The sequence below is a fragment of the Juglans regia genome, chromosome 13 (assembly GCF_001411555.2).
Source record: "Juglans regia cultivar Chandler chromosome 13, Walnut 2.0, whole genome shotgun sequence".
Lineage (NCBI taxonomy): Eukaryota > Viridiplantae > Streptophyta > Magnoliopsida > Fagales > Juglandaceae > Juglans > Juglans regia.
In genome coordinates, this window is record NC_049913.1 from 33,167,574 (window position 1) to 33,191,375 (window position 23,802).

The following is a 23,802-nucleotide window of genomic DNA, read 5'->3' on the forward strand; positions in this document are numbered from 1 at the left end:
AAAAAAATCAATTGTGATCAAGTTAAAGGCAAAATTGATCGTCTAAACCGAAGACAACGTGAATTTAACGATCTTATGAAGCAAATCAGTTTGGGGTGGGACCCAAAGAGGAAGGCCGTAGTTGCTAGAAAGGAACACTTGGCGAATGCCCTTCAGGTACGATATAAATTATTGAAAATTTCTCGTGGAGTTTTTTTTAGCATCTTCTGATTGTACTTAATCACAATTTCAATATTAGGTGAAACCATCATGGAAGCATTTCAAGACAGTGGGATGCCCAAAGTATGAATAACTTTGCACAATATTTGGTTGTTCAGTTGCAACTGAGACAATGCATCGGGTTTCAACTGATCCAGCCCCAGACAGTGATGAAGGACGGTTGCTTCATGAGGAGATGCAGAATTGTGGTTGACCATCGAGAGTTCCCCAGCAATCACTGAGACCCTTTTCCACCTCCTATGCCAGCAGATCTCCCAGACGACAGAGGGGAGGGCCCATTCAAGACACATGCCTTCAAATGCAAATGTGCGAGACCCTTGAGGAGATTAAATGTAGTACCGAAACCAGGCGGCATGCTGCGATGGAGGTGATGGAGTCCAGTAGGTCCAGGAAGGACAGTAAATGGGACACTAGCATGGAGTCCGATAGAGCGTTTGATCTCCAAATGCATTGCATGAAGTTCCTAGAAGAAGTACAACCTTCCCTACCTCCTGAGGAATTTAACAAGGCCTTCGACCAATTGTTGAACACAAAAGTTCAGAGGTCATTTGTGTCAATCTCGGAGGATCGCAACAGTCAGTGGGCATAGAGTTTGAAATGATCGGTCAAGTAGTGGAAGCATTTTCAGGGGGACTGTCTGCCGGATTGGATGATTTTATGCTTATCACTTTCAGGGATAACCATTTATCCGAGTTCACATCTTATCATTTCATTTATGCATGTTTTAAATATTGTCTTTTTCAATTTATTTCATTTCATAAACATCTACCATTTTTAGCTTATGACTTCGACGTTATTTATGTTAACATTTTCGTAGTGCTAATATGTTTTCCTAATTTGTGACATTTTTCACATTTACGCATTTCGGTAATCTAAATATTTTTTCATGTCAATATTGTGCATAAACATGAGTGTGTATAATTTTTCTCACATTAACATTTATTTTTTAACACACAAGCATTCCGTTATTAAAAATGGACAATAATAGAAATTCGGAGGAAGCCCCATCGATGGAGAGGAACATCGAGATAAGCGATACATGCTGAAGTAGGTCTCATACCAAGAAGGCAGACAAGTTTATGGCGACATATCCTTCGAGTGGAGATGAAGCCGCAATGCAGGAGATGAACCTAGTGAACATGATGTGGATGGCATCTCAATTTTTGGGAGGTCGGGTTCGAATGCCCCAACACAATATAGGGCTATGAGGGATCAATATATTCAAGAAGTTTTGAATGGAAACCCTAGGAATTGTCGTGAAATGTTTCGAATGGATATGTCTGCATTCCGTTATGGTTGCAACCTCTTACGACACTCGTTAATTATGAACCCTACAGAGTGGGTGTCCATGGAGGAATCAGTAGACATCTTTTGCCTTCTCATTGGCCATGCACAAGGTCAACGCATTGTTGGAGACCACTTCCAATATTCAAGCGAAACTATTAACCGCCATGTAAAGATGGTGATGCGGGCTTTACATCAACTAAGGAGGACATTGATTAGGCCAACACACTGAGAATGGGTCTATTCTTACATTGCGGGAAATCCCAAAAATTATTCATGGTTTGAGGTAAGGACTATCCTATATGTCCCATTCGGGTTTAAATTTGTTTTTTTTAATTCATGCTATAAATATATTTATACTGATTGTGGTTGTTAATTGATAATGGTTCTGTAGAAATGTCTATGGTGCTATGGACGACACAATATTTCAGTTGTTGCACCAGCTCATATGAGTAACGTATATAGAAATCGTTATAACCGAATTGCCCAAAATGTCTTGTGCTTATGTGACTTCGATATGAAGTTCACATATGTATATACTGGCTGAGAGGGAACAACCCATGATGCACGTGTATTCCTGGATGCCTTGAGTCAAAGTTGGAATCAATTTTCATGGCCACCGCAAGGTAAATTTTATGTTCAATTTAATTGGACATATTCAAAGGTTTTTGGTTGTGCGTACTATTTTATCTAGGTAATTAATTTAAGTTGTTTATATATTTTTTCATGTATTTAGGATATTATTATCTTGTCAATTTCACATTTCCCTTCATTGAGAAGTTTATGCCGCCCTATCCATGAGAGAGGTATAATCGATTTGATCGTTATAGTGGGCGTCATTTCTGAGACTATAAAGATTATTTCAATTTTTACTATTCATTGCTGCGCAACATTATTGAACGCACATTCGTGTTATTGAAAAACCGATTTCAAATGTTGAAGATATCGCCAATCCATGCAATGGATGCTAGTTACCGCATGTTGTACACTACATAACCTTATTAAAACGGTATCGCCGAATGATGAGTTCATTTAGCATGAACTGGGCCTCAGTTTAATGGAGAAAAGATGCATAGGACGAGGACGCGGGCGAGACCTCTAAAGTGGTTGACAAGTTTAATGGAGCTATGGCTACACAAAGGGATGTGATTGCGATTCCTATGTGGGCACATATGAATGGGCAATGAACGTGTAGTTGAAAATAATATTTGATGGTTATTGTAAAAAATAATGATTAATGTTTGGTATGCATGTTTTCGAAGTTAAAACTGTATAGAATATGCTAGGTGAAAATTAATTATGTATGGGTTAATGGAAATGAAATTGCTTTGTCTTTACTCCACGTCTATTCCTAAAATTTAAAAAGAATAAAAAAATAAATAGTAAAAATTTATTATTGTCTATAAATTTTTCATATAGCCAAAATTGTTGTTTGCTTCAGTTATGACTATTTTTTGTAAATGAGATATCGCCGATCACTAATAACTGAGTATTGAATATAGCAAATAAACAAGGCATTTTTTGAACGAGTACCAATAGAGTAATTTTACATGATTTTTTGGTAACAACAAACAACAACCCAAGTACTGGGAATTCAAAAAACTTATTGTGAATTTTGGTGGTATATTATAATAACATTAAACGATTTACATTATCATTAACTTTAGAAAATTTAAAACTACCTAATAATATAATAAATAAAACTCAAGATGCAATCAAGGCACATTTGTACTTCTTCTTCATTGCTTGGACTTTTGCATCTTCTATTCTTGCACGTTCATTCGCTATCATTTCATTCCTTCGTTATGCTAATTCTAAGGTGTGCCTACAACAATCTAGTTGCGATATTGCAAGATCAACCTATTCAAAAAATCTACATTAGTTTTGACCCTTATAATATCGATAATTCAAAAATTGCCAACCAAAACTTTTGGGGTTGACCGACATTCATAGTTTGAAGAGAATGCCACTATAATATAGAGTTCTTCATCCCAACACCAGCTCATTTTTTGCCTTCATAGGATGAATGCTGTTTATGGACACACCGCTACTACTTTCCATATTTTTTGCAAAGAAAGGAAAAACAAGTAGTAAACAAACACTAAACTACTTTTCATATTTCTTCCAAAGAACATAAAAAGAAGCAGTCAAAATTAATGTGGTGTGCACTGACCACATTTCTTACAAATGTTTTTTAAAAAAAGTACTTCAACAATCTATCCAAGATTTCAAATTTCTTCCAGAAACAGATCACAATATCAGTATAAGAGTTTTGCAGAACATCACAATCTATCCAAAATTAATTATGAACAGGGTGTCTCGATGATGACCTCGTGCTGATTCCAACAAACCCTCAAAATCAATCAAGATCATAAGCATGAAAACCTCAAAAGAATTTGAAGTGCTATTCAAAATGATATTTTGAAAAGAAAATTTCGGTAAAAATTATGTGAGCCAAAATTTTAGGAGGTGGAAGATAAGCTGAGACATAATTGATCATCTAGCATAGCAACCGAAGCCCAACAAAATACTAGATCAATGCCCGGGTTGCACCATGTTCCCAGTATTACAAGCAAAATGTTGAATGTAGATGCAATATTTTCAATTTGGACAGTTGCGGTTGGAAACACACAAAGTAGAAGTAGCACAAGAACAAAAAAAATATAAAATTTTACAACGGCAACATCTTCAAACATCAACAGAAAATAAGATCTTCAACATTCTTAGTGTAAATCGAACCCGGGAACAAAATGAAATGGAGATACGAAACCCATAAATGAAACCCACTTCTTGTGGGAGATTATTTTTAGTGGTGAATAGAAATATAACGAGAACTTACTGACTGAGACTTTTCCTCTGCGCGCTTTGGAAATATCCAGTTCCAAGATGAAGGCCTCAGTTGAAGTCAACGTTGTTGGAGAGGGAGGGGTGGGGATATGTGGCTCTTGAACAACTGAAGGGAAAGTGGAAAGAGATCTACGCAAATTGCGTTTGAGTACACTGGCCTAGAGAGCAATAGACGGTGGGACCCACGACATTTCTTCCCTTTCCAAAAAAGTTGAAAAATCTCATCTCAACTTTTCATCCAAACATATCTTACTATGGGATCTGCAAACTTTTTTTTAAACCAACTCAAAAATCTCAACTCATCTCATCTTAACATTATTTACAGAAATCTTGAAATTCCACCTCATCTCACCCCCCAAACTTGCCCATGTGTTATAAATGGAAAATTATGTATACAATCATGTTGCATATATATTTTGTATGAAGTTAGCCTCCCATGTGTGCTTTTTTTTATTCATTGGTATTGGGTATCACTTTCTACTAATTCTGGAGATGCACATGTTAGATGTTAATTTGTAATTTCTGCATAGAATTTTCTGGATAGAGGAACTCCTAATATTCCAAGATAGGACTTGCGATAATCTCAAGGTTGACTAGATGCATCTAAGAAATCTGGTCATAGCAGCTTCAAAGATGGGTAGAATAGAGGAAGATGAAGAAATGGAAAAAAGTCCCAACAAAAACTGGGTACCTTCAACAATCAATGTTTTGTTTGTAAAAAATCTAGTCATGGATCTAAAGAATGTTGCTTTAGATGCACTAAATGCAAAATTCCTAATCATTCTAAATGAGATCGTTAGTACCGTGATAATGTTCATTTATGTCCACACTAATGAAGGTAGTAGAAAATTTATTCATAATGTTCTTTATGTGCCATGTTTATCCCAAAACCTCCTTAGTGTTACTGTGACCAAGGTAGACATGTCTCAAAATAATGTTTTCCCTCTTAGCATGTCATCAAATGAGAATTTGACATTAAAAAGTGAGAAAGTAGATGAATCTCGTATTTGACATCTAAGATATAGTCATTTAAATGATTAATAACTTCAATTGTTGAAGCAAATAAATATGTTGCTTAACTTTCATTCAATACAAAAAATTACAATATTTGTTAACGATGGATTTATGGCAAACTGTATCGCTTTCCACTTCCAAAGACAACATGGAGAGCTCATGTTCCTTTAGAGCCTATGCATGTGGATAGATGTAAATCAACTAAAGTCTTATTTGTTTTCAGAGATGAGATAAGATAAGCTGAGATTAAAGTTAAAAAGTTGAATGAAATATTGTTAGAATATATTTTTTAATATTATTTTTGTTTTGGGATTTGAAAAAGTTGAATTGTTTATTTTATTTTATGTGGAGATTTGGAAAAGTTGTAATGATAATAATACTTTTCAAAATTGTTTCCAAATAAATGTAAATGTTTGAAAGTGTTTCAGACTTATATTTTCCAAATAGTAAATAAATTTTTAATAATAGTGCTTATTACTTAAGCTCTGCAACTATAAGTTTTAAGCTAAAAGCTAAATTAACCACTGCAATCCCAAACATACAATAAGACATATCGCTGTGGAGAGTTCATTTATAAGCCATTTATGCACTATTGCAAAGAAAATGACATTCAAAGGTAGTTAATAGTTCGAAGAACTCCTCAATAGAATGTAATTTTTTACTAGAAAAATCGAACAATTGAAGAAATGGCTAGAATCATGCTTAAAGGGAAAATACTTCCCAATAAACTTTAGGTAGAAGCTGTCAACACAACAACTTACATCCTCAATCACTCTCTAACAAAGGTTGTTCGTAATAAGACTCAATTTGAAGCCTGACACAAGCAAAAACCATTAGTTAATAAGCTCGAAGTGTCTGGATATATCGCATAAGTTCACATTCCCTCTCAAGAAAGAGAAAAGTTTGATGAAAAGGGAAAAAAATAGTTTTATTTGGTATAGTGATGAATCTAAAGGTTATCATCTTTTGAATCCTTATACAAACAGGCTGCAATTTTAAGAGATGTTTTTTATGAAATGGCGATTTAGAAATGAGAAGATAATCTCCAACGTACCAAAAATTTCGAGTTTCCTGAACTAAAAAAGATTAACGAAAATACAAGTCCTCCACAAATTCTGAATTTTTTACAAACACCAATACATGTCACAACATGATCAAGATCTTCAAGCACATCTTCAATAAGTACAAATTCTTATTATGTAGATAGTCCTCCAAGAAAGGTTCGTTCATTGTCAGATGTGTACCAATATTGTGAATTTTTATTTTTTTGGCTTGTGAGCCACAAACCGTTGAAGATAATATAAAAGAAAATGTATGGACAAAGGCCATAAATGAGGAAATAGCTAGCATTGAAAGAAATCACACTTGAGAGTTGGTGAATCTGCCTAATAGAAGAAATGTGATTGGTTTGAAGTGGAATTATAAAACCTAGTTCAATGAAGATGGCTCAATTCAAAAGCACAAGGCATGTTTGGTTATAAAAGGATATGCACAGTAGCCTAGAGTGGATTTTCATGAAATGTTTGCACTGTTAGTTTGCATAGAAACAATTACAAGTGGTTTGGAATTAGCTGCACAATTAAAGTTGTAAGCGTTTCAACTTGATGTTAAGTCAGCATTTTTAAATGGTGACTTTGAAGAAGTAGAACAACCGAAGGGCTATGCGAAGAAAGGTGAAAAAAACAAACTGTACTGACTTTGAAATGCATTATATGGCATAAAATAAGCTCCAAGAGAATGGAATAGTAAGATTGATAGCTATTTTAGAAAAAAAAAAGATTTCAAAAAGGCAAAAGTGAGATATTACTGTATATTAAGCAAGAAGGTATTGGAGATTTCCCGGTTGTTTGCTTACATGTTGATGGTTTGATCTATATTGTCATAAATATGAAGATGGTTGAAGATTTTAAAATATCTATTAATGCCGAACAAATCGTACAATAAACCGGAAGGGGAGAATAAGTCATTCCTGACCTGCTCTAACAATCCAAGCCTCAATCAATGTGATCTAGAGCCCCCAACAGTGGTCCGGTGTAGTCTTACGGTATCGATGCATCATCCATGGTGGTGTATAAAAAACAAATGCAGGAAAATTAAAGAGATTGAGACATACATATTTATGTGGTTCGGCAAAATGTCTACGTTCTCTAACGTTTGGAGAAGAGAAATCCACTATAATATGAATAGTTTACAGTCTCTTATAATCTCTGATTTCTCACTGTACAATGAAAGTCTGAGATTTACTTGCTGGAGAAGATGTTCTCGCTGTAGCTCCCTTAGCCAGGTTCAAGAAGTTGGAGAAGAAGAAGAAGTTGCAATCCTCTTTTTATCTGACTTCTCTTTTCGCGTGCCTCCCTAGAGTGGTGAGACATGGCCCCCTTCCCTTTGGGTGTCTGACCACCTATTTCTTTCTCACTTTCTCCTGACATTGTCCACCTTTTATTCCTGACACACTATTCTCCTTTGTCCCCTCATTGTCTCCCCCTTCCTCACTTTTTCTTTGTTTTCTAGTGATGGCCATTTGGTGGGCTGGGCCTAGTCTGCTTGGGTTTGAGATATTTTCTCCTTTACAGTTGCTTGCGATTTTTAAGATTGATTTGCTCCGAAAAAGGTCTTGAGAATCTTTAAGATAAAATATATGACAGAGGTTGTCCATACAAATTTGTAAGAAAATAAGTTTTGGGATTTGGTCCCTGGTTGTTCATTTCACTTGCATTAGGCGATAAAGATTTTCGAGCGCAAAATTAGGCGGGAGGTGTACTCGATCGCGTAAGAAGTGAGCGTAGAGTTAGGATGTGGCAAGAGATGTACTCAACCGCGTAGGACATAATCGCAGAGCTCAGATGTGTCGGGAGGTGTACTCAATCGCGTAAGATGAAAGCGCGGAGCTCTGATGTAGCGAGAGATGTACCCAACCGCATAGTATACGAGCACGGAGTTAGGATGTGGCAGGAGGTGTACTTGACTGCGTAAGATGCAAGTGCGGAGCTCGAATTTGGCGGAAGGTATTGTAACACCCTACTTAATTAACCCTTGATTAACCCTTAAATACTCTAGATTATGTTTTTAATTATAGGTTAATCACTTTCATTAAGGTTGATAGTAGGATTAACATTAATGTTAATACTTAGTGTTAAGGAGCTAAGGATTAGAGAGGCAATCCCATTAGTAATTTTGGTGAGGTTTTTTAGGACCCCAAGTACATTCATGGGCCTAGACCAAGAAAACCTTGAACCAAGCTCTTAGGAAGTCAATGTTAGTTTTGGCCTAAGTATAGGAAGGTATAAGGCCTTTGGTGTAGATTGGACCCTTAGCCCTTTTCAAGCCTTTATGGCCCAAAGTCATGTTTGGACTCATTTCACCATTCAAAGATCAAAGGTCCAATACACCATACCATTGGTTTCCTTAAGCCCAGATCACACTCAAAGTATCCGAATTAAGTTTTGAAAATTGGTTAAGGCCATTAACCATCATACTTGAGGTTAATGCACTTTAAGCTATGCTTTAAAGTTTAATCATGCTTAATCTTTTTTTAAAATTTTTAATTAAAATTTTCTTGACTTAATACTCACTTAAACCATGATTAGACCATGTTAATACTCTAGCTAATTTATCTCACATGTCATTAAGAAAAATGACATAACAAGCCCAAACCATGTTTCAATCGATTTTGTGCATTGCCCTTTGTAATGCTTGGACTGTTTTGCCCTTGGGTCTAATATTTTTTTGGTTTTTACTCAAGGGTAATATAGTCCTTAAACACCTCATGAGACCTTCCCAAATGCTGTTTGAGCCTTGGACGAAATTTGCTGCATCAACCAACTCAAAGAATCAAATCCGGTGCACCTTGCTCTAGGTTGTGTAAGGACCATTTGGATTGAATTTGAACCAGTCTCCTGCCATGGTTTACACCATCACACCATGCCACCTCCTTCTCCACCTAATCACCAAGAAGTCATATGACCATCATGAAGGATTTTTACTCATTTTGGCTGCCCAAAAACATCCAAAATCGAACTGATTTTTTGCCACCACAAAACCACCTCCATCCACCTGTTTTCAAGGATGGTTTAAGGGATCTTCTGCCACCCAAATGATGCCCCACGACCTGGAGTCATCTACAGGACCCTTGCAACTACTATGGAGAGGAAAATATGGTGGTTTAGGGCACTGTTTCATTCTGCACGAGTGACCTAAGCTCATGCAAGTAAATCTGGAAATTTTTCAGATTTGAGCACCTCCTACTTTACCCAATCACCAAGCACCCACGCCAACGTCCCTCACCCCTTGGCCACCTATAAACACTTCTCTCCCATTCTCATTTCATCCATACTACAACTCCAAGCATCTTCTTTAACTTTGAGAGCATTTCCCCCACTTAGAGACAAAAACAAGTGCAAACTGAGTGAGCTTTGGTGAGTTCTTGAGTGTTCTTGTGTAAGGCGGTTTAGAGAGCTTGGAAGACCACGAAATTTGTAAGTTTTCTTTATTTTGATCTTACCTAGCATGTCAAGCTTTGTTTGCTAAGTGTTGGCACAAAATTGGTTGAGTTTTGAGAAGGTTATGATGCTTAATGCAAAATCGGGTCAATTAAAAGAAAATTTAAATGATTGAATGTTTTTAATTGGAAATTTAGCTATGGCATGTCCTAAGCATGATTTGATATGATCTAAAATTATCTTAACATGATTATGGAATGTTAAATTTGTGATTAGAAGCATGTCATGATAGATTTTAAGTCTATCTTGTTTTGATTATCAAGAATGAATCGATTTTATGCATATTGGTGATTAATGATTTCTTAGTTTTGATTAAGTGTTGGGATGAACTTGATTACTCATGTATTAGACTTCATAATGTCCCTAAAGATGTTAGTGATAATTAATGATTAAAAAAAATCTCATATGCATGCATTCATATGGATCAATAGTTGAAAATACACATAGACATCAATTAGGATGCATGCTACGGGTTGGGACTAATTGAACAAGTTTCATTTTTAATTTTGAAAATCAAAGGGCATAAATGGTTTTAGAATTCCAAAAATACAAAGTCCATGAAATTTGGTTAAATTTGGAGTTCGGTTGCAATTAGTAAAAATTTAGGGTCTAAATGGTCATTTTTGAAAGTCTATGGGTATTTTTATAAATACCCAATTTTTGAAGCCTTTGATTTTGAACCTATCCATAAGAGTATTAACCATAACTTATTATATACACAATTTACGCAGCTATGACGCTAATTTCGAATTTTCCCTAAAGTTTGTAAGTTGGCCTCTAACTTACATCTTGATAAATTTCTTATGAATTATTGATAAATACTTCATTTATTATTCAATTATCATTTTAAGCATAAATTATCATGTTAAATGACACATTAAGTGCATACTTACATAACATATGACATTTTCACAATTTTTGCATATTACATTTGTAAAAGTCATTTTTTGCATGAAATTTATTACATTTGCACATGTCATAAAAAATAATTTTTAAAGCAAAGCATGAAAATCATTTTGTCATGACCCCAAAGATCAGGATAGAGAATTATCCTGGTGGAACTCATCTGTCCACTCTGGAGTGTTTAATAATGGAGTGGTAACCCCGGGTTGACGAAAAACAATCAACAAGTTTCAACTGAGTTTTTTTTAAAGAATGCTGGAGCGAAATCAACATGTTATGATACCTAACGCTGGTGGGTGTACAAATTATAACTTTTATGATGTTATGTTATTTACCAATGAATTGAGAATAAGTTTATAGACAATGTAGTTTCAACGTAAGTTATACTACGGTCATCGGCAGGTATTAACAGTGCATATGGGGAACTGTGACATTAACACACGTTATGTTATTAATTAAGCGAATGATGTAAGTCTATGATGATGAAAGTTTATGATGAAATTTTATGAAGAAGTTATGTTTTTTCAAAAATGATGACGAAATTACTTACTGAGTAAAAACTCGTCTCTATATTTTTAAGAGATGTTGAGAAATCTGGATGGAAGACATGCATACTGATTTTCTGCATCTCATGCATTACATATTTATAATTTTTCATGATCGATTTATCTTTGTATCAGTTAATTGTTTAACTTATTAAAATTTTGAGTAAATCTCACCCTTTTATAGAACCACTATCATTTCACTCAGAATGATAGAATTTGTGTCAGAGATTGACTAGGACAAGATTGATGGAGCATTGGATTCGCATGATTGAGGAGGAGCTGGATCTGGAGAGGAAGCTGGATTTAATTTTGATGTTCATAGCCTAATTCTTTTATGTTCTAGATCGCATGAAGAGAATGATATGATTTTGTATATAAGTCTATGCTACTTTAGTATTTTGAACATGATAATTATCTAATGAAGTTGTGATGTTTTAGTTATTCTAGCATATTTTTCACCTTAACCTTTTATTTCCGCTGCGATTATTGCATACTGCTAGTTGCATACTAGGATGAATTGCATATTAACTATCATGAACGAGAGTATGTAACCTTGTGTTCAATATCCCGACGCTCTAAGTCTTCGTTCCATCCCAAGCGGGGATTTGGGGCGTCACAGGTATACTCGATTGCGTAAGATGCATGGCCGGGAAGCTATGGGCCAGTTGGGGGAGCACGTCTCATTGGCCAGTTGGTGGAGCACGTTGCATGGCCCATGCAACATGAGAAACTTCTGCTGGGGGGCTTGTACTCCATGTGGTCAGGCCAGTGCTGTGACTGAGGAGACTTGGTCGTGTAATGCGTTGCCCACCATGGTGACCGAGTGACTCAAGCGCTGATCATCTTTTGATTGGGCAGGGCGTCGCCTGGCATGGGTGGCCGAGCAAGGAGGTGCTTGCCACTGGGTGATTGAGCAACATGGCACAAAACTTGGGTGAGCAGCTGACAGAGGTTGAGGAGAGGGATGCCGAGTAGCCTGGCCGAGATGTGTGTGTGGTTGGCTGACAGAGAGGTGTTCGCCACTAGGTGGCTGAGAAGTGTGTGGCCGGGACCCGAATTGTCGAGACATGAATGGTCGAGACATGCATGGCCAGGAAGCTAGTAGGAAGCCAATGGAAAAGTGTGGGCTCGTTATGGGTGGTCGGAAAAAGCCTGGCTGTGGGGGTGTGTCCACTGGGTGGCCGAGAAGCTTACCATGTGGTCATTAAGGAGTAGTGGATGGGGACCTCTCGTGCCCGCTGTGGTGGTCAAGGACCCCACTGGCAGAGATGGAAGATGCCGTTGGACAACAAGGTGGTCGTCGGCTCCCTCCCCCAGTCGTGCCACAACTGGGCTGAGACGTTGTCTCGTGTGCACGGTGAGATGCACACACGAGGTGCACTATTTACGACCCTCCTGGACGGGGCTGTGGTGGTGAAGCTAGAAACAACCAGTAGTCCACGTGGTGACTTTCCAAACTATTTCATCTCATCTCATCATTATAACTTTCCAAAACTACTACACAAAATATAATAAACAATTAAACTTTTTCAAATCCAAAATAAAAATTCTATTAAAAATTTATATTATAACAATATTTTATTCAACTTTCATCTCATGTTATTTCATTTGACTTTTGTAAACAAACGAGGTTATGTACGAAGTGCATGCCAATAGATTAATCCTTGTCGTCATCATAAGTCATAACAAATCAAATTCTAACAGAGTACTTAGTCGTGTACAAATCAAAAGGTATCTTCATTCAAACAACTCAACAAGATTACATCCTAGCATCCATGCAAATATTCTCCTCAATGAAGTCCAAATAATAATCCCACGAGGATATGTCTACAAATAATTTGGGGTGCATGGCTCTTTTGTGTCCAATAGTAGAATCTTATAATATTCTATCCATGACATGTTTGGATCGTCTAATCCCTTCTATTATAGTTATACAAGAGTTTCTGTGAGAGAAAATGAGGAGAGAGCTCCCGCCTCATGGCTTGTCCAACTCTTAGTCTACCATAAATTTTTGGTTTATCTTCACTTGCATAAAATTTTGGTTTGCTCCAAAAACGATAGACTATGAAAAACTACAAAATTTAACAGGTAGTTAAATTTGAGAATGACTGCAGGAAGCTCCTACTTATTATTTTAAAGGTAAGCTAAAAGGAGGATTCATCTTTAATTTTTATATCCCTACCATCAACGTTGTTTATCTAGGCTAGTTTTTCTTGCTAATTTAGAATCAGGATAACTGAGTTTCAAAGGTAGTTATCGACCTGGGTTTTTTCCGAGTAGATAACTGGATTATCCACCCGCCCATATTCAAGGGCAGATACAGGTACATAAGGCGGATACCGAGTTTTAATCCTGTACCCATGGGTCGTAACCCATATTTACTTTTAAAAAAATTAAGTTATGCTCAACTCAGGTGCAACCCGTGTGGATTTTGTTTTTACAAAATTTGATCCCCTTGAGTTTTGGGTCAAAAACCAAGATTCTTTCAAGCATTAACTTGATTTATGACCAAGTTTAACTTGGACGAGTACCATACTGCATCACATGTCAGGGTCCAGATTCAGATATAGTTGAATACCCAGATCTGGAATTAGGTAAACAGTCTTAGACTCTTAACCACCACTTGCAAACCAAAACAACAAGCCAAGTTTTAAATAAAATAGGGAGCCGTTACGGAGACACATGGATATCACACACTTATGCCACGTCAAGTTTTTGTTTTTTTAACTTAGCAGAGTTGTCCCACTGCCATGCCATCCTGTCTGTTTAGTCCCACCGTCGTTTTTCCTAGCCTGACGTCCCATTTCACAACTTTTCTTTCTCTCCATGCTTCTGTCGGCCCCCGGTAAGTCATCTATCTCTCTTTTCTTTTCTTTTCTTTTTACAAATTTTCCACTTCCATTCTCTGTTTTCCCATTTCCTCTACTTATAATTTTTTGTTTGTTTGTAGGTATTGCCAACATCGTCCCTAACATTTTCGTTGGAAGTTACAGTCTCCGACATTGGAGCCCTCCTCACTGGTAGGTATACACGAGATGGAATGAGAAGAAAAATTTTTACACAAGTTTTCACACATTCCTTTTACACGACGACGAGAAATATTGGCAAAAATAACATTTTTACACATTCCATATCTCAAGTTTTTCAATGTTACTTAGATCATTTCACTTTGGTGTGTTTCATAGCTTGGATGGCCTCGCTAGAGTAGTAGAGCTTTTCCAACGTTAATACCACAAGTGGTTCGGAAAGTGTCCAGCAATTTAAAACAATTTACAAATTTTCTCGAAATGTCCTTTCATTCAAGACGATTGTTGACGGGTTGTGGGCGACGATTTGTGTGGGTCTGGGAAGGAAAAGGTAGGAAGAGAAATGGAGGAGAGAGAGGAGAAGGGAGAGTAGGAAAGGGGGGGGACTCTGAATCTTATAGAGAGAGTAAAAAAAACTAATATGCCTCGTAAGTGTGTAGATTTCTTTGTTGCTTTGTCAATTTTCAATAAAATATAATCCAATTTGGATCACCTAATTGTTACGAGGTATCAATTAAGCAGTCCAAAATAATTAAATAATAATTCTTTTTAAAAATATTTCTTACTCATTTATTATTTAAACTTATTTTTAAGGTATGACCACAACGTTCGTAGAAACTTAGAACTTTTTATCCCAACTTCATTTCTTCCTTATTTATTAAAACCTTTCAAATTCTTTTTATCCAAACATTAATAAGAGTTTCATTTATAAAAGTAATAAAATTATAAATTTACAACTTTTTACAAAATAAAGAATAACTTTATAAGACTGAAATTCTTTTTTAATGAAGTAAAATGATTGCATTAAATGATGATAAAATGAATTATTACAACTTTTTACAAAATAAAGAATAACTTTATAAGATTGAAATTCTTTTTTAATTAACATGATTGCATTAAATGATGATAAAATGAATAATAAAATAATTATAAAAGAGTTATAGACGTATTATTATCCAAAGCAATAATCTTGATATCAATATTTCTTAAAAATCTTCCACTTAAAATCATGAATTTAATAGTAAAGTTTATATTTATTTAGGATTTTTTATTCATTCCTTCCTTAAAATAGAAAAAAAATTCAAAATGACAAATACTTTAATTACCAAAAAAATTCATAAAAATAAACTTACAAATTGATATAACTCGATGAAATACGTTAAATTGTAAAATTATTTTTATTATAAAATAAATCTAAATATTAAAATATATAAATTGATAATTTTACTTTGAATAACGCTTTCTTAATCAAAATTATACTTTCATTCTTTGTATTTTTTAGTGCATTAACTGACTAATCCATTCTTTTAAGTTTAAACTCTACGGTTTCTTGGCTCAAAACAGACAACTATTTGACAAATCAGAAAAGCCATTTGCGAGAAACACAGATTCAAATCTAGAAAGAGAACCCGAGTGAGAGATAGAGAGAGAGGGATTTGGTTTTTGAGAGATGGGGTGGTGGGGATGGGCGATCTACGAGAGTGTGGTTGTTTTAGGGTCGCTGTGCCTACTTGGCTGGGCAGGGCTCTGGTTCCTGAATCGCAGGCTTTACAAGGAGTACGAAGAGAAGCGTGTTTTGGTCCAGATCATCTTCAGCGTCGTCTTCGCCTTCTCCTGCAACCTCTTCCAGCTCGTCCTCTTCGAGATCATACCTATCCTCTCCAAGGAGTACGTATCTCTCCTCTTCTCTCTCTTTCCTCTCTGTTTGGTTCCTGAGAAACTACCGAGTTGTTAATTTCTCTCTTTTTCACTTATCTTTCCGTGGAAGACCTTTTTTGTTAATTCATTATTTTTCTCGTATTGGCTGTAGGGCACGATGGATGAACTGGAAGCTGGATTTATTTTGTTTGATACTGTTGCTGGTTTTCATGCTGCCTTATTATCATTGTTACTTGATGCTTTGCAACAGCGGTACGTTGCCTTTTACTAAATTTTTACTAATTTCGTTAAATTATTCCCTCCATTTGCTATAATTTTTGTGTAGAAAAGTCACCTAGAAAAAAAAAAATGTTGTGTAGAAAAGTTTCTTCGTGTTGATTATTAGGAGTTCCCTGGTGCATTACATCGTGTTGATTTGGTTTAGCTTGAGTTCACACACAAGCTAAATCTCAGTTACTGCATCACTTAGCCTCATTAAGTGTTCAATCTTTTAGTATTAATATCTTTTGTACGCAGGAATAGCTGTTTCGTTGAATCACCGATGTAATGTTTGTGTGGAGCCTTTGTAACAACTATTTGATTGAATACGTGAGAAATTAGTACATGGTGTACGAATTGGTGTTTATAGTTGGCTAATAGCCCTCTTGCATGTTTCGAATTTGCTACTGTATATGTTCTGTAACAGATTTATACAGAAAGTTTAAGATTTACTTATTTAATTATGGTCATGATCTCAGTCTATGTTCATTTCATTAAGCCTTGTTTGGATTCAGAAAGTGCCTTATCTCATCTCATCTCATAATTACAACTTTCCCAAATTCTCACACAAAATATAATAAACAATTCAACTTTTTCAAATCTCAAAATAATAATAATATTAAAAAAATAATATTTTAACAATATTTTTTCAACTTTCATCTAAAACCATCTCATCTCATCTCATCTCTGAATCCAAACCAGCCCTGAGAGTTGATGTGGCAATGTGCAGGCTTGCTTTTTAACCATTCTATTCATAGAGCTCAATTGGGCAACAAGGTTTTGGGCCATTGGCTCTTCTTGAATTTTATTTAATATATCAAGCTCAACCTCGTCTCAATTGCTAATTTTGTGTTTTTATTCAACATGCAAAATTCTCCACAAATATAAATTGCTTAATATGGAGAATTTTGTGGTTTGTAACACCCTAGTTCCACGTTGGGAATTTGAAACCCACGTGGATAAGTTATAAAGCTAGTCGTAGGTGCTAAGTCCCACTATGGCTACTTATAAGTGAAATTGGGCTTTATGAGTGATTTTAGGGAAGCTTCCAATTGGCTAGTTTTTTTGGGTTATAGATCAGATGTAGTTAGCACTTTCCCTGGGTCGTTAAAGCACTTTTATCAATATAAAATATTATGTATCCAGTTTTTATAGGTCTGGTCCTTTACTAGATGATTTTTTGGTTGATTTTAATGAGCAGGTCGTTAAAGCACTTTTGTCAATAAAAATAATAACTTGGGTCGAATATATTTAGGATTGAGTAAGAAGATCATAAATTATGCTGTTTAACTAGTGGACACCGGTATGCCAATGCAGATGAGAAAAACATATAGGCCTAATGTAAATCAATGATTACTAGAACACAATCACCTTTTACAAGCAAAATTTATAAGAGCATCACTGCGGTAATTTTCTCTCTATCCTTATCGATGTTAATTTGAATATTTGTCTCAGGTGTAAGGAAGGAACGGGCTGCACTTGGAGCTATCTTGTTCTTGCTCGCATTTCTTTATGCTTTTTGGCGAATGGGCATTCACTTTCCCATGCCTTCACCTGACAAAGGTTTTGAGTCGATCCTTGTTAACTCTTAGATAAATCTTCTCTTTCTTTGACACTTGCTTATCCTATTTATTTAATGTGTAACACTTCAAATTTACTATGAGAGGGTGATGAATGGGGATATTATTGATAGGGAGAAGTTTTTGCGGTTTATAATAATTTCAAGGGACTCCGACTTGTCTAGTCATTTGGTGTATATGTCTATATGTGGAATGAACTTTCTTTTCATTGTTAAAATGATATCAAAGCCAATCTCTTGTTAAAGATACGAGACTTTAGCTATGCCACGTACAACGAAATGGCTTGATGAGGATGTTAGGGATTTAAAGGGGAAGATTCTAATACCGTGGATTTAGTCTGAGAGGATGTTTAATGAGAGCCCGCATTAATTAAGAGGGAAAATTTCTTGTGTTATATTGGCTCCAAACGATTCCAATTGTAAGCATGACTAGTCCATCAGAGTATAAGTCAAATATGTGACTTGGTCTTTTGTTTGATCTTTACAAATGGACGATGCACTAATGAATTATGCCTGTATGCCCCAATGTTTCTGCTGTCATGAGTAGTTCCCTTGCATCTTAGCCTAATAAGAACCCCTTCCCCCCCTTCCCCATTGTTATGACTATTATTCTTATTGTTTAAATTGCTACCACAATCTTTCGGTAAATTTGCATATATCTCATTGTTTTTTCTTAAGTTTTGACTTTATGCCACACATGCCAATACTCAAAACTGGAGCTTTAATTTATAGACAAAACTTAAACAGTGGCTGAGAAAATAAAACGTGGAGTTCTAGTACTTGAAAACTAATTATATAAATTTAAAAGCGAGAATTTCATGAAAAGACATCTTTTTGCGAGTAGGATCAGTTATATTGTAAACAAACGCAGGAACCCAAACCAAGTTTACAAAAAAGTATACAAGAGAAAACATTCAATAGAAATCAAAGATAATGAAAAAGAGTACAAAAATCTACAAAACTAGAAACACCAACGAGGGCATTAATAGAATAACACTCAAAATGTGATTCAAGACAACAAAGTTGTAAAGCTGAGCTTGTCTTCTCACAATTCTTGAAACTTCAGGCATTTCATTCTCTCGGAATGCACCATACTAAGCAGGAAAGGTTCACATTCCTAGTAACATGAATATCATTTCGACTAGACTTTCTTTTCCAACAAGCCAAAAGCTCCAACACCCGTCTAGGCATAACCTAGTCAACACCAATCATCACAACTTTTACTCAATATCACAATTAAAATTGATTCCTTCATTTATGGTGAGAGTTGTGTTAAGGATTTAAAATTCATAGATTGTTGAGATTAAGTATGTCAATATGAAACTTGTATCGTTAGATTATGTATGAAGGCATTAGATACACAGTGTCTAAATTGACAACACAACATGATAAAAAAAGTATTGAGGATGCCAATGGTCTTTTTTCTTTGAGAAAAACACATTTTACCCCCTCAAATTACCACTCTTTCTGTGATACAACCACCAAGCTACTAAAGCTGTCACTTTAACCCTCAGAATAACACCTTTCTTTGCAATTCATTTCCCTTGAAAATCCAACTATTAAGACTGTGGCGTGTCACCTATTTTTCATCCACCTAATGGATAGACTTGAATATATTGTATGACTTCTTTATAGATCCAGAGACTCTAAACATTGTGGATCCATTTTTATTCCTTTGCATTTTTTTTTTTTAAATTCCTTTTCTTCCCCTTGATTTTTTTTTTCCTTCATGCTTGTTAATAAATTACACTTTTAATTGTTTAGAAATATCTACTATTATTTAGCTGTTGGCTTCTTCTTGGTTTTGTTTCTCAGGTTTCTTCACAATGCCTCAATTGGTCAGTAGAATTGGGGTCATTGGGGTTACTGTCATGGCCGTCCTATCTGGTTTTGGAGCTGTAAATTTGCCATACAGTTACTTGTCCCTCTTCATTAGGTAATAAAGTAATATTGTTATGTTGTCTTTTGGTCTGAGATAGTGAAGCATATTTTTTTATCATTCCTATATATACTCTTCTGAACTCTCTCTCTCTCTCTCGTGCTATCTTCTGAACATTCTTACCTCTTCTGCAATTGCTTGGACTTTGCTTGATCATGCTTTCAAGAATACTTTTTGACCAATTTTTCAAAATTATTGATACAACTTTGTTATCATCTTTGGATGGACATGATGATGGAAGGATGAGTTTCTTTGATATAAATATCCAATTAATGCATCACTGTTAAGCTAGAGCTAGGGTTAGGGTTTGGAGGAGGGGGTGGATAGAACTATAGAATACAAACTCAGCAAGAATAGAACAATAAGCGGTGAAGAAGTTAAGATTGATTGTTATAGGACTTGATTGTCTTTGGTGGTTGCCCCAATTGCCTCCATGGGTAGTAAAAGGGCCAACACTGCATATCTAGATGATCCAAATGCAATCCTCCACATTGGGTGCAGGTATGTGGATGGAATGGCAGTTTTGGGACATGTACATGAATATGTTGACATAAGTAGAATGAAATCCTAGTTGTAAATTGTGCTGAAGGAATCAAGAAGGGAAAAAGGAAGGAGGAGGAGAAAGAAAATGGCGATGGGTGAAGTCTTATCTTATTTATGAGTTCTCACCATCATTATAATCAAGTAAATGAAATCCTAAGATATCCATGCCTTGAATGCATACAACTCTCCTTGTATGTCCTTGTGATGTTGGTGCGAGGGGTGACTCATAAATCTTTATGTGTAGAATGGAATGAAAAGACTTGTAAGATAGCTGTAGACTAACCATGCTTAATGGGATAAGTTTGTTAGTTAGGTACACGTAATATGTTCTTCTAGTGTACTAAGGTGATGCCTTTGCACTCTTTGATAAAATTTAGTCATGTTACTTATAAAAAATATAAGCAATGTTCTGATAAAAAAATTATAAACAATGTTAAGACACAGTATGTGGCTTAGGCATCATCAGCACTTAAGCTGAAATCCAAGGGTGTGAAAGTCACATCTAGCCCCTAGTAGGGACAAGATGAAGAAAAGTCCATTTGGATGGTTTATTTAGCCAGCCCCAAGTAGGATATTAGAGGCTTGTTGAGCTGCTCAGCATGCACCTTTTCAAATGAAATCAGTTTGCAGAACTTCACAACTCCATGTACCAGTCTTTTTCAATCAAACAGAAACTTCACTGCAAAAGCATGCAACTAAATCAATTTCAAGACTTTTTTTCGAAAATAAGTACAATAGATAACTAAATTAAAAACAACTGAATAAGGGGGCCTAAACTAAACAACAAATGTGTTTATGATGTTAAAGCTTCATTACCAGGAAAGCATATTTACTCATATTATGTTTTTCAGTTTGTTTTCTTCTGGATTTCCAGTGATATCTGATTTCCTATGCTTTTGTTTGTTTTTTTTATAAATGTGATAGAGAGATTGAGGAATATGAGGTGAAGGCCTTGGAAAGACAACTAATGCAATCAATTGAGACTTGTATTGCAAAGAAAAAGAAAATTATTCTTTGTCAAATGGAGATGAAGCGTATTCAAGGATCAGAGGAGGTTGACTTATCTGCCTATATCTTTGATCAAGCTCCTTTCTTCTCGTTTTAAACTTTTGATGTCTTTGGTTCCATGGATACTGGCCTCATGGTTAAAATTCTTTTGCTTAAACATTTTTATGTTACTTCATGAGATGTCTATTTTTTGCAAATTTCTCTCATAAACACTCATTTTATGATTACTTCGAACCCCTAGGGGTTGACTCAAGTGGTAAGTGCCTTGGTCTTGGTGGACTGCTCCCTCCAGGTCTAAGGTTTGAACCCTTGGGTGCAAAAAATTTCTAGGGGCCATGTCCCATTGGTGAAAAGCCAATGATTTACTTGATTTGTGTGAGGGGGACGCGTTACATGGGCCCTAGTTTTAACCGAGTAAAAGACATTGCATTTGCACGGTCTCCGGGATACCTCATTATAAAAAAATGATTACTTTGTTAGAATGGAAGACAATTGTTAAGATGCACGTGATTCCAAGTCCATACATTTGTGTATCTTTGAATATGTATCATATTTGCAAATAAATTTTGTACATGGTAATTTACTAGTGACTATGACTACCAAATATAATAGAAAAACTAACTTTGAGAATATTAAAAAGTGAGAAGTTTAAAGATATGAAGACGTGTAGCAATTGTATATTGATCTCTCTCAACAATCATGGTAAGAAATACAATCCCGTGCCCTTAAAAATTAACTACCTGAAAAAGTCTTTAGTGTTAGATGCACACTAGTTACACCATATTCGGTATCAGTAAGAAATTTTAGTATCGAACATTTTTTAGCGAACTAGTGAAGTGTATGTGTGAAATTCTTTTACACTTAAAGCTGGGTTTTCTGAAATATAACAATCAAGCAAACCTGTTGTGTAATCAAAGAGGATAAAATTATACACAAAAAAAATCTTCGTAAAACTCATGGGATTATGCAAGTTAACTATAAACGTCTTTTATGTTAGTGGTTTACGTTATGCATGATGACTTTGTACATCTAGATTATGATGTTTTTCACAAGTCCCATACTTGCACAATTTGCCTCTGACTGCAAACTCTCTGTGCGCGTGTAATATGTTAAAAGATGGAATGATGGGTCTTAGAATGGATGGTGTTAGATTATAGGCACTGTGGGGCAGATATTTTCCAGAGGTGCGGGTTGTTTTTGTGTCCAATTTCAATCTGGATCTCATGGACCTTATTGATTTGATTTCAATCTCATTTACCTTCCAAAAAACATTAGAGCTTCTTAGGGAAGACAATTAATAACATGACTCATCATGAAAAATTAACAAGATGATCAAAGTGTGAACTTTTGTATGTTTCATGTCCTTGCCTCAGTTTTGTGATGGCCTACTTGTGTTTGAGTAAAAGTTTTTTTGGTGCAGGTAAAGGCTAGATCCTTCTTTAAACAAATTATAGGCACAGTTGTGCGATCTGTGCAAGAGGACCAGACGGAGCAAGGTCATTCTCTTTTTACATTTAAAATAATATTCTACTTATTATCTTGCAGAATATATGTTTGTTGGAAGTTATGCGTTTTAATATACTTTTTTTGATTAGTAAAATAAAATTTTATTGAAACTAGTAAATAAGCGTTGCCCAAGTACTCGGAGTATATGCAAGAGAACACCTAGTTACAAGTTAGGAGCTAGAGAATGATACAAGAAAGTTATGAAAACTAGATCCATTGAGTACAATGATAGAAGCCCAAAGAACTAAGGTGCGAAAAGAGAAACTTCTAAGCTCATCTAAAGAGTGCTCCCTATCATCAAAGCTCTGATCATTCCTTTCAAGTCAAATGCACCACACGAGACAAAGGAATCATTCTCCATATAGCAGCAGAATGTGGGTTACCCTGAAGGCCTTTCGAACAAGCAAAGAGATTTACCACCCTCCTAGACATCATCCATGCAAGTTTGGTCCGGCTAAAGATCTCATCCCATAGTGCCCTTGCCACCTCATAGTGAAGTACTAAATAATCCGCTGATTCACCACTTTTCTTACGCATATCACACCAATCCATAACAATAAGACCATATTTTTTCAAGTTGTCCATGGTCAAGATCTTCCCAAGAGGTGCTTTTCAACCGGAAAAAGCATCTTTGCAAGGCACCTTACTCTTCCAAATGCACTTCCAAGCAAAGGAATCGGGTTCTGACAAGGCAAATCTTTGTAAAATGATCGAACAATGAACTTCTTATTCCCGGTTTGCATCCATAACATCCTATCCATAACTTCTTATTCCTGGTTTGCAATGGACCTTTTTGACTCTTGGAGAGGGTTAGGTCGTAGTCCACATATTATATGGAAAATGGTTTCTACTTGTATCATATGGTGTATTTGAAGGGAAAAGAACAATAGAAGTTTTGGGGATTGTGAACGGATGTTGAAGAACTCCTTTAGGATTATGTATAGACAAGAATAAGGAATATTAGATGAGTGGA

General features: G+C 35.7%; 1 protein-coding gene across 2 annotated transcripts in view; it reads left to right on the forward strand.

The window, feature by feature from the left end:
* The first annotated feature begins 15,697 nt into the window (after positions 1-15,697).
* LOC109010218 (GPCR-type G protein 1) overlaps positions 15,698-23,802 on the forward strand; it is a 44,132-nt gene continuing 36,027 nt past the window's right edge. The window contains exons 1-6 of one of the 2 annotated variants that reach the window (XM_018990976.2): positions 15,698-16,005; positions 16,148-16,248; positions 17,710-17,817; positions 19,649-19,769; positions 21,240-21,369; positions 22,744-22,819. In XM_018990976.2, the coding sequence (XP_018846521.1) occupies positions 15,788-16,005; positions 16,148-16,248; positions 17,710-17,817; positions 19,649-19,769; positions 21,240-21,369; positions 22,744-22,819 (754 nt within the window). In that variant the 5' untranslated portion in view covers positions 15,698-15,787. The remainder of the gene's footprint in view (positions 16,006-16,147; positions 16,249-17,709; positions 17,818-19,648; positions 19,770-21,239; positions 21,370-22,743; positions 22,820-23,802) is intronic. The other variant, XM_018990977.2, reaches the window with a different exon arrangement.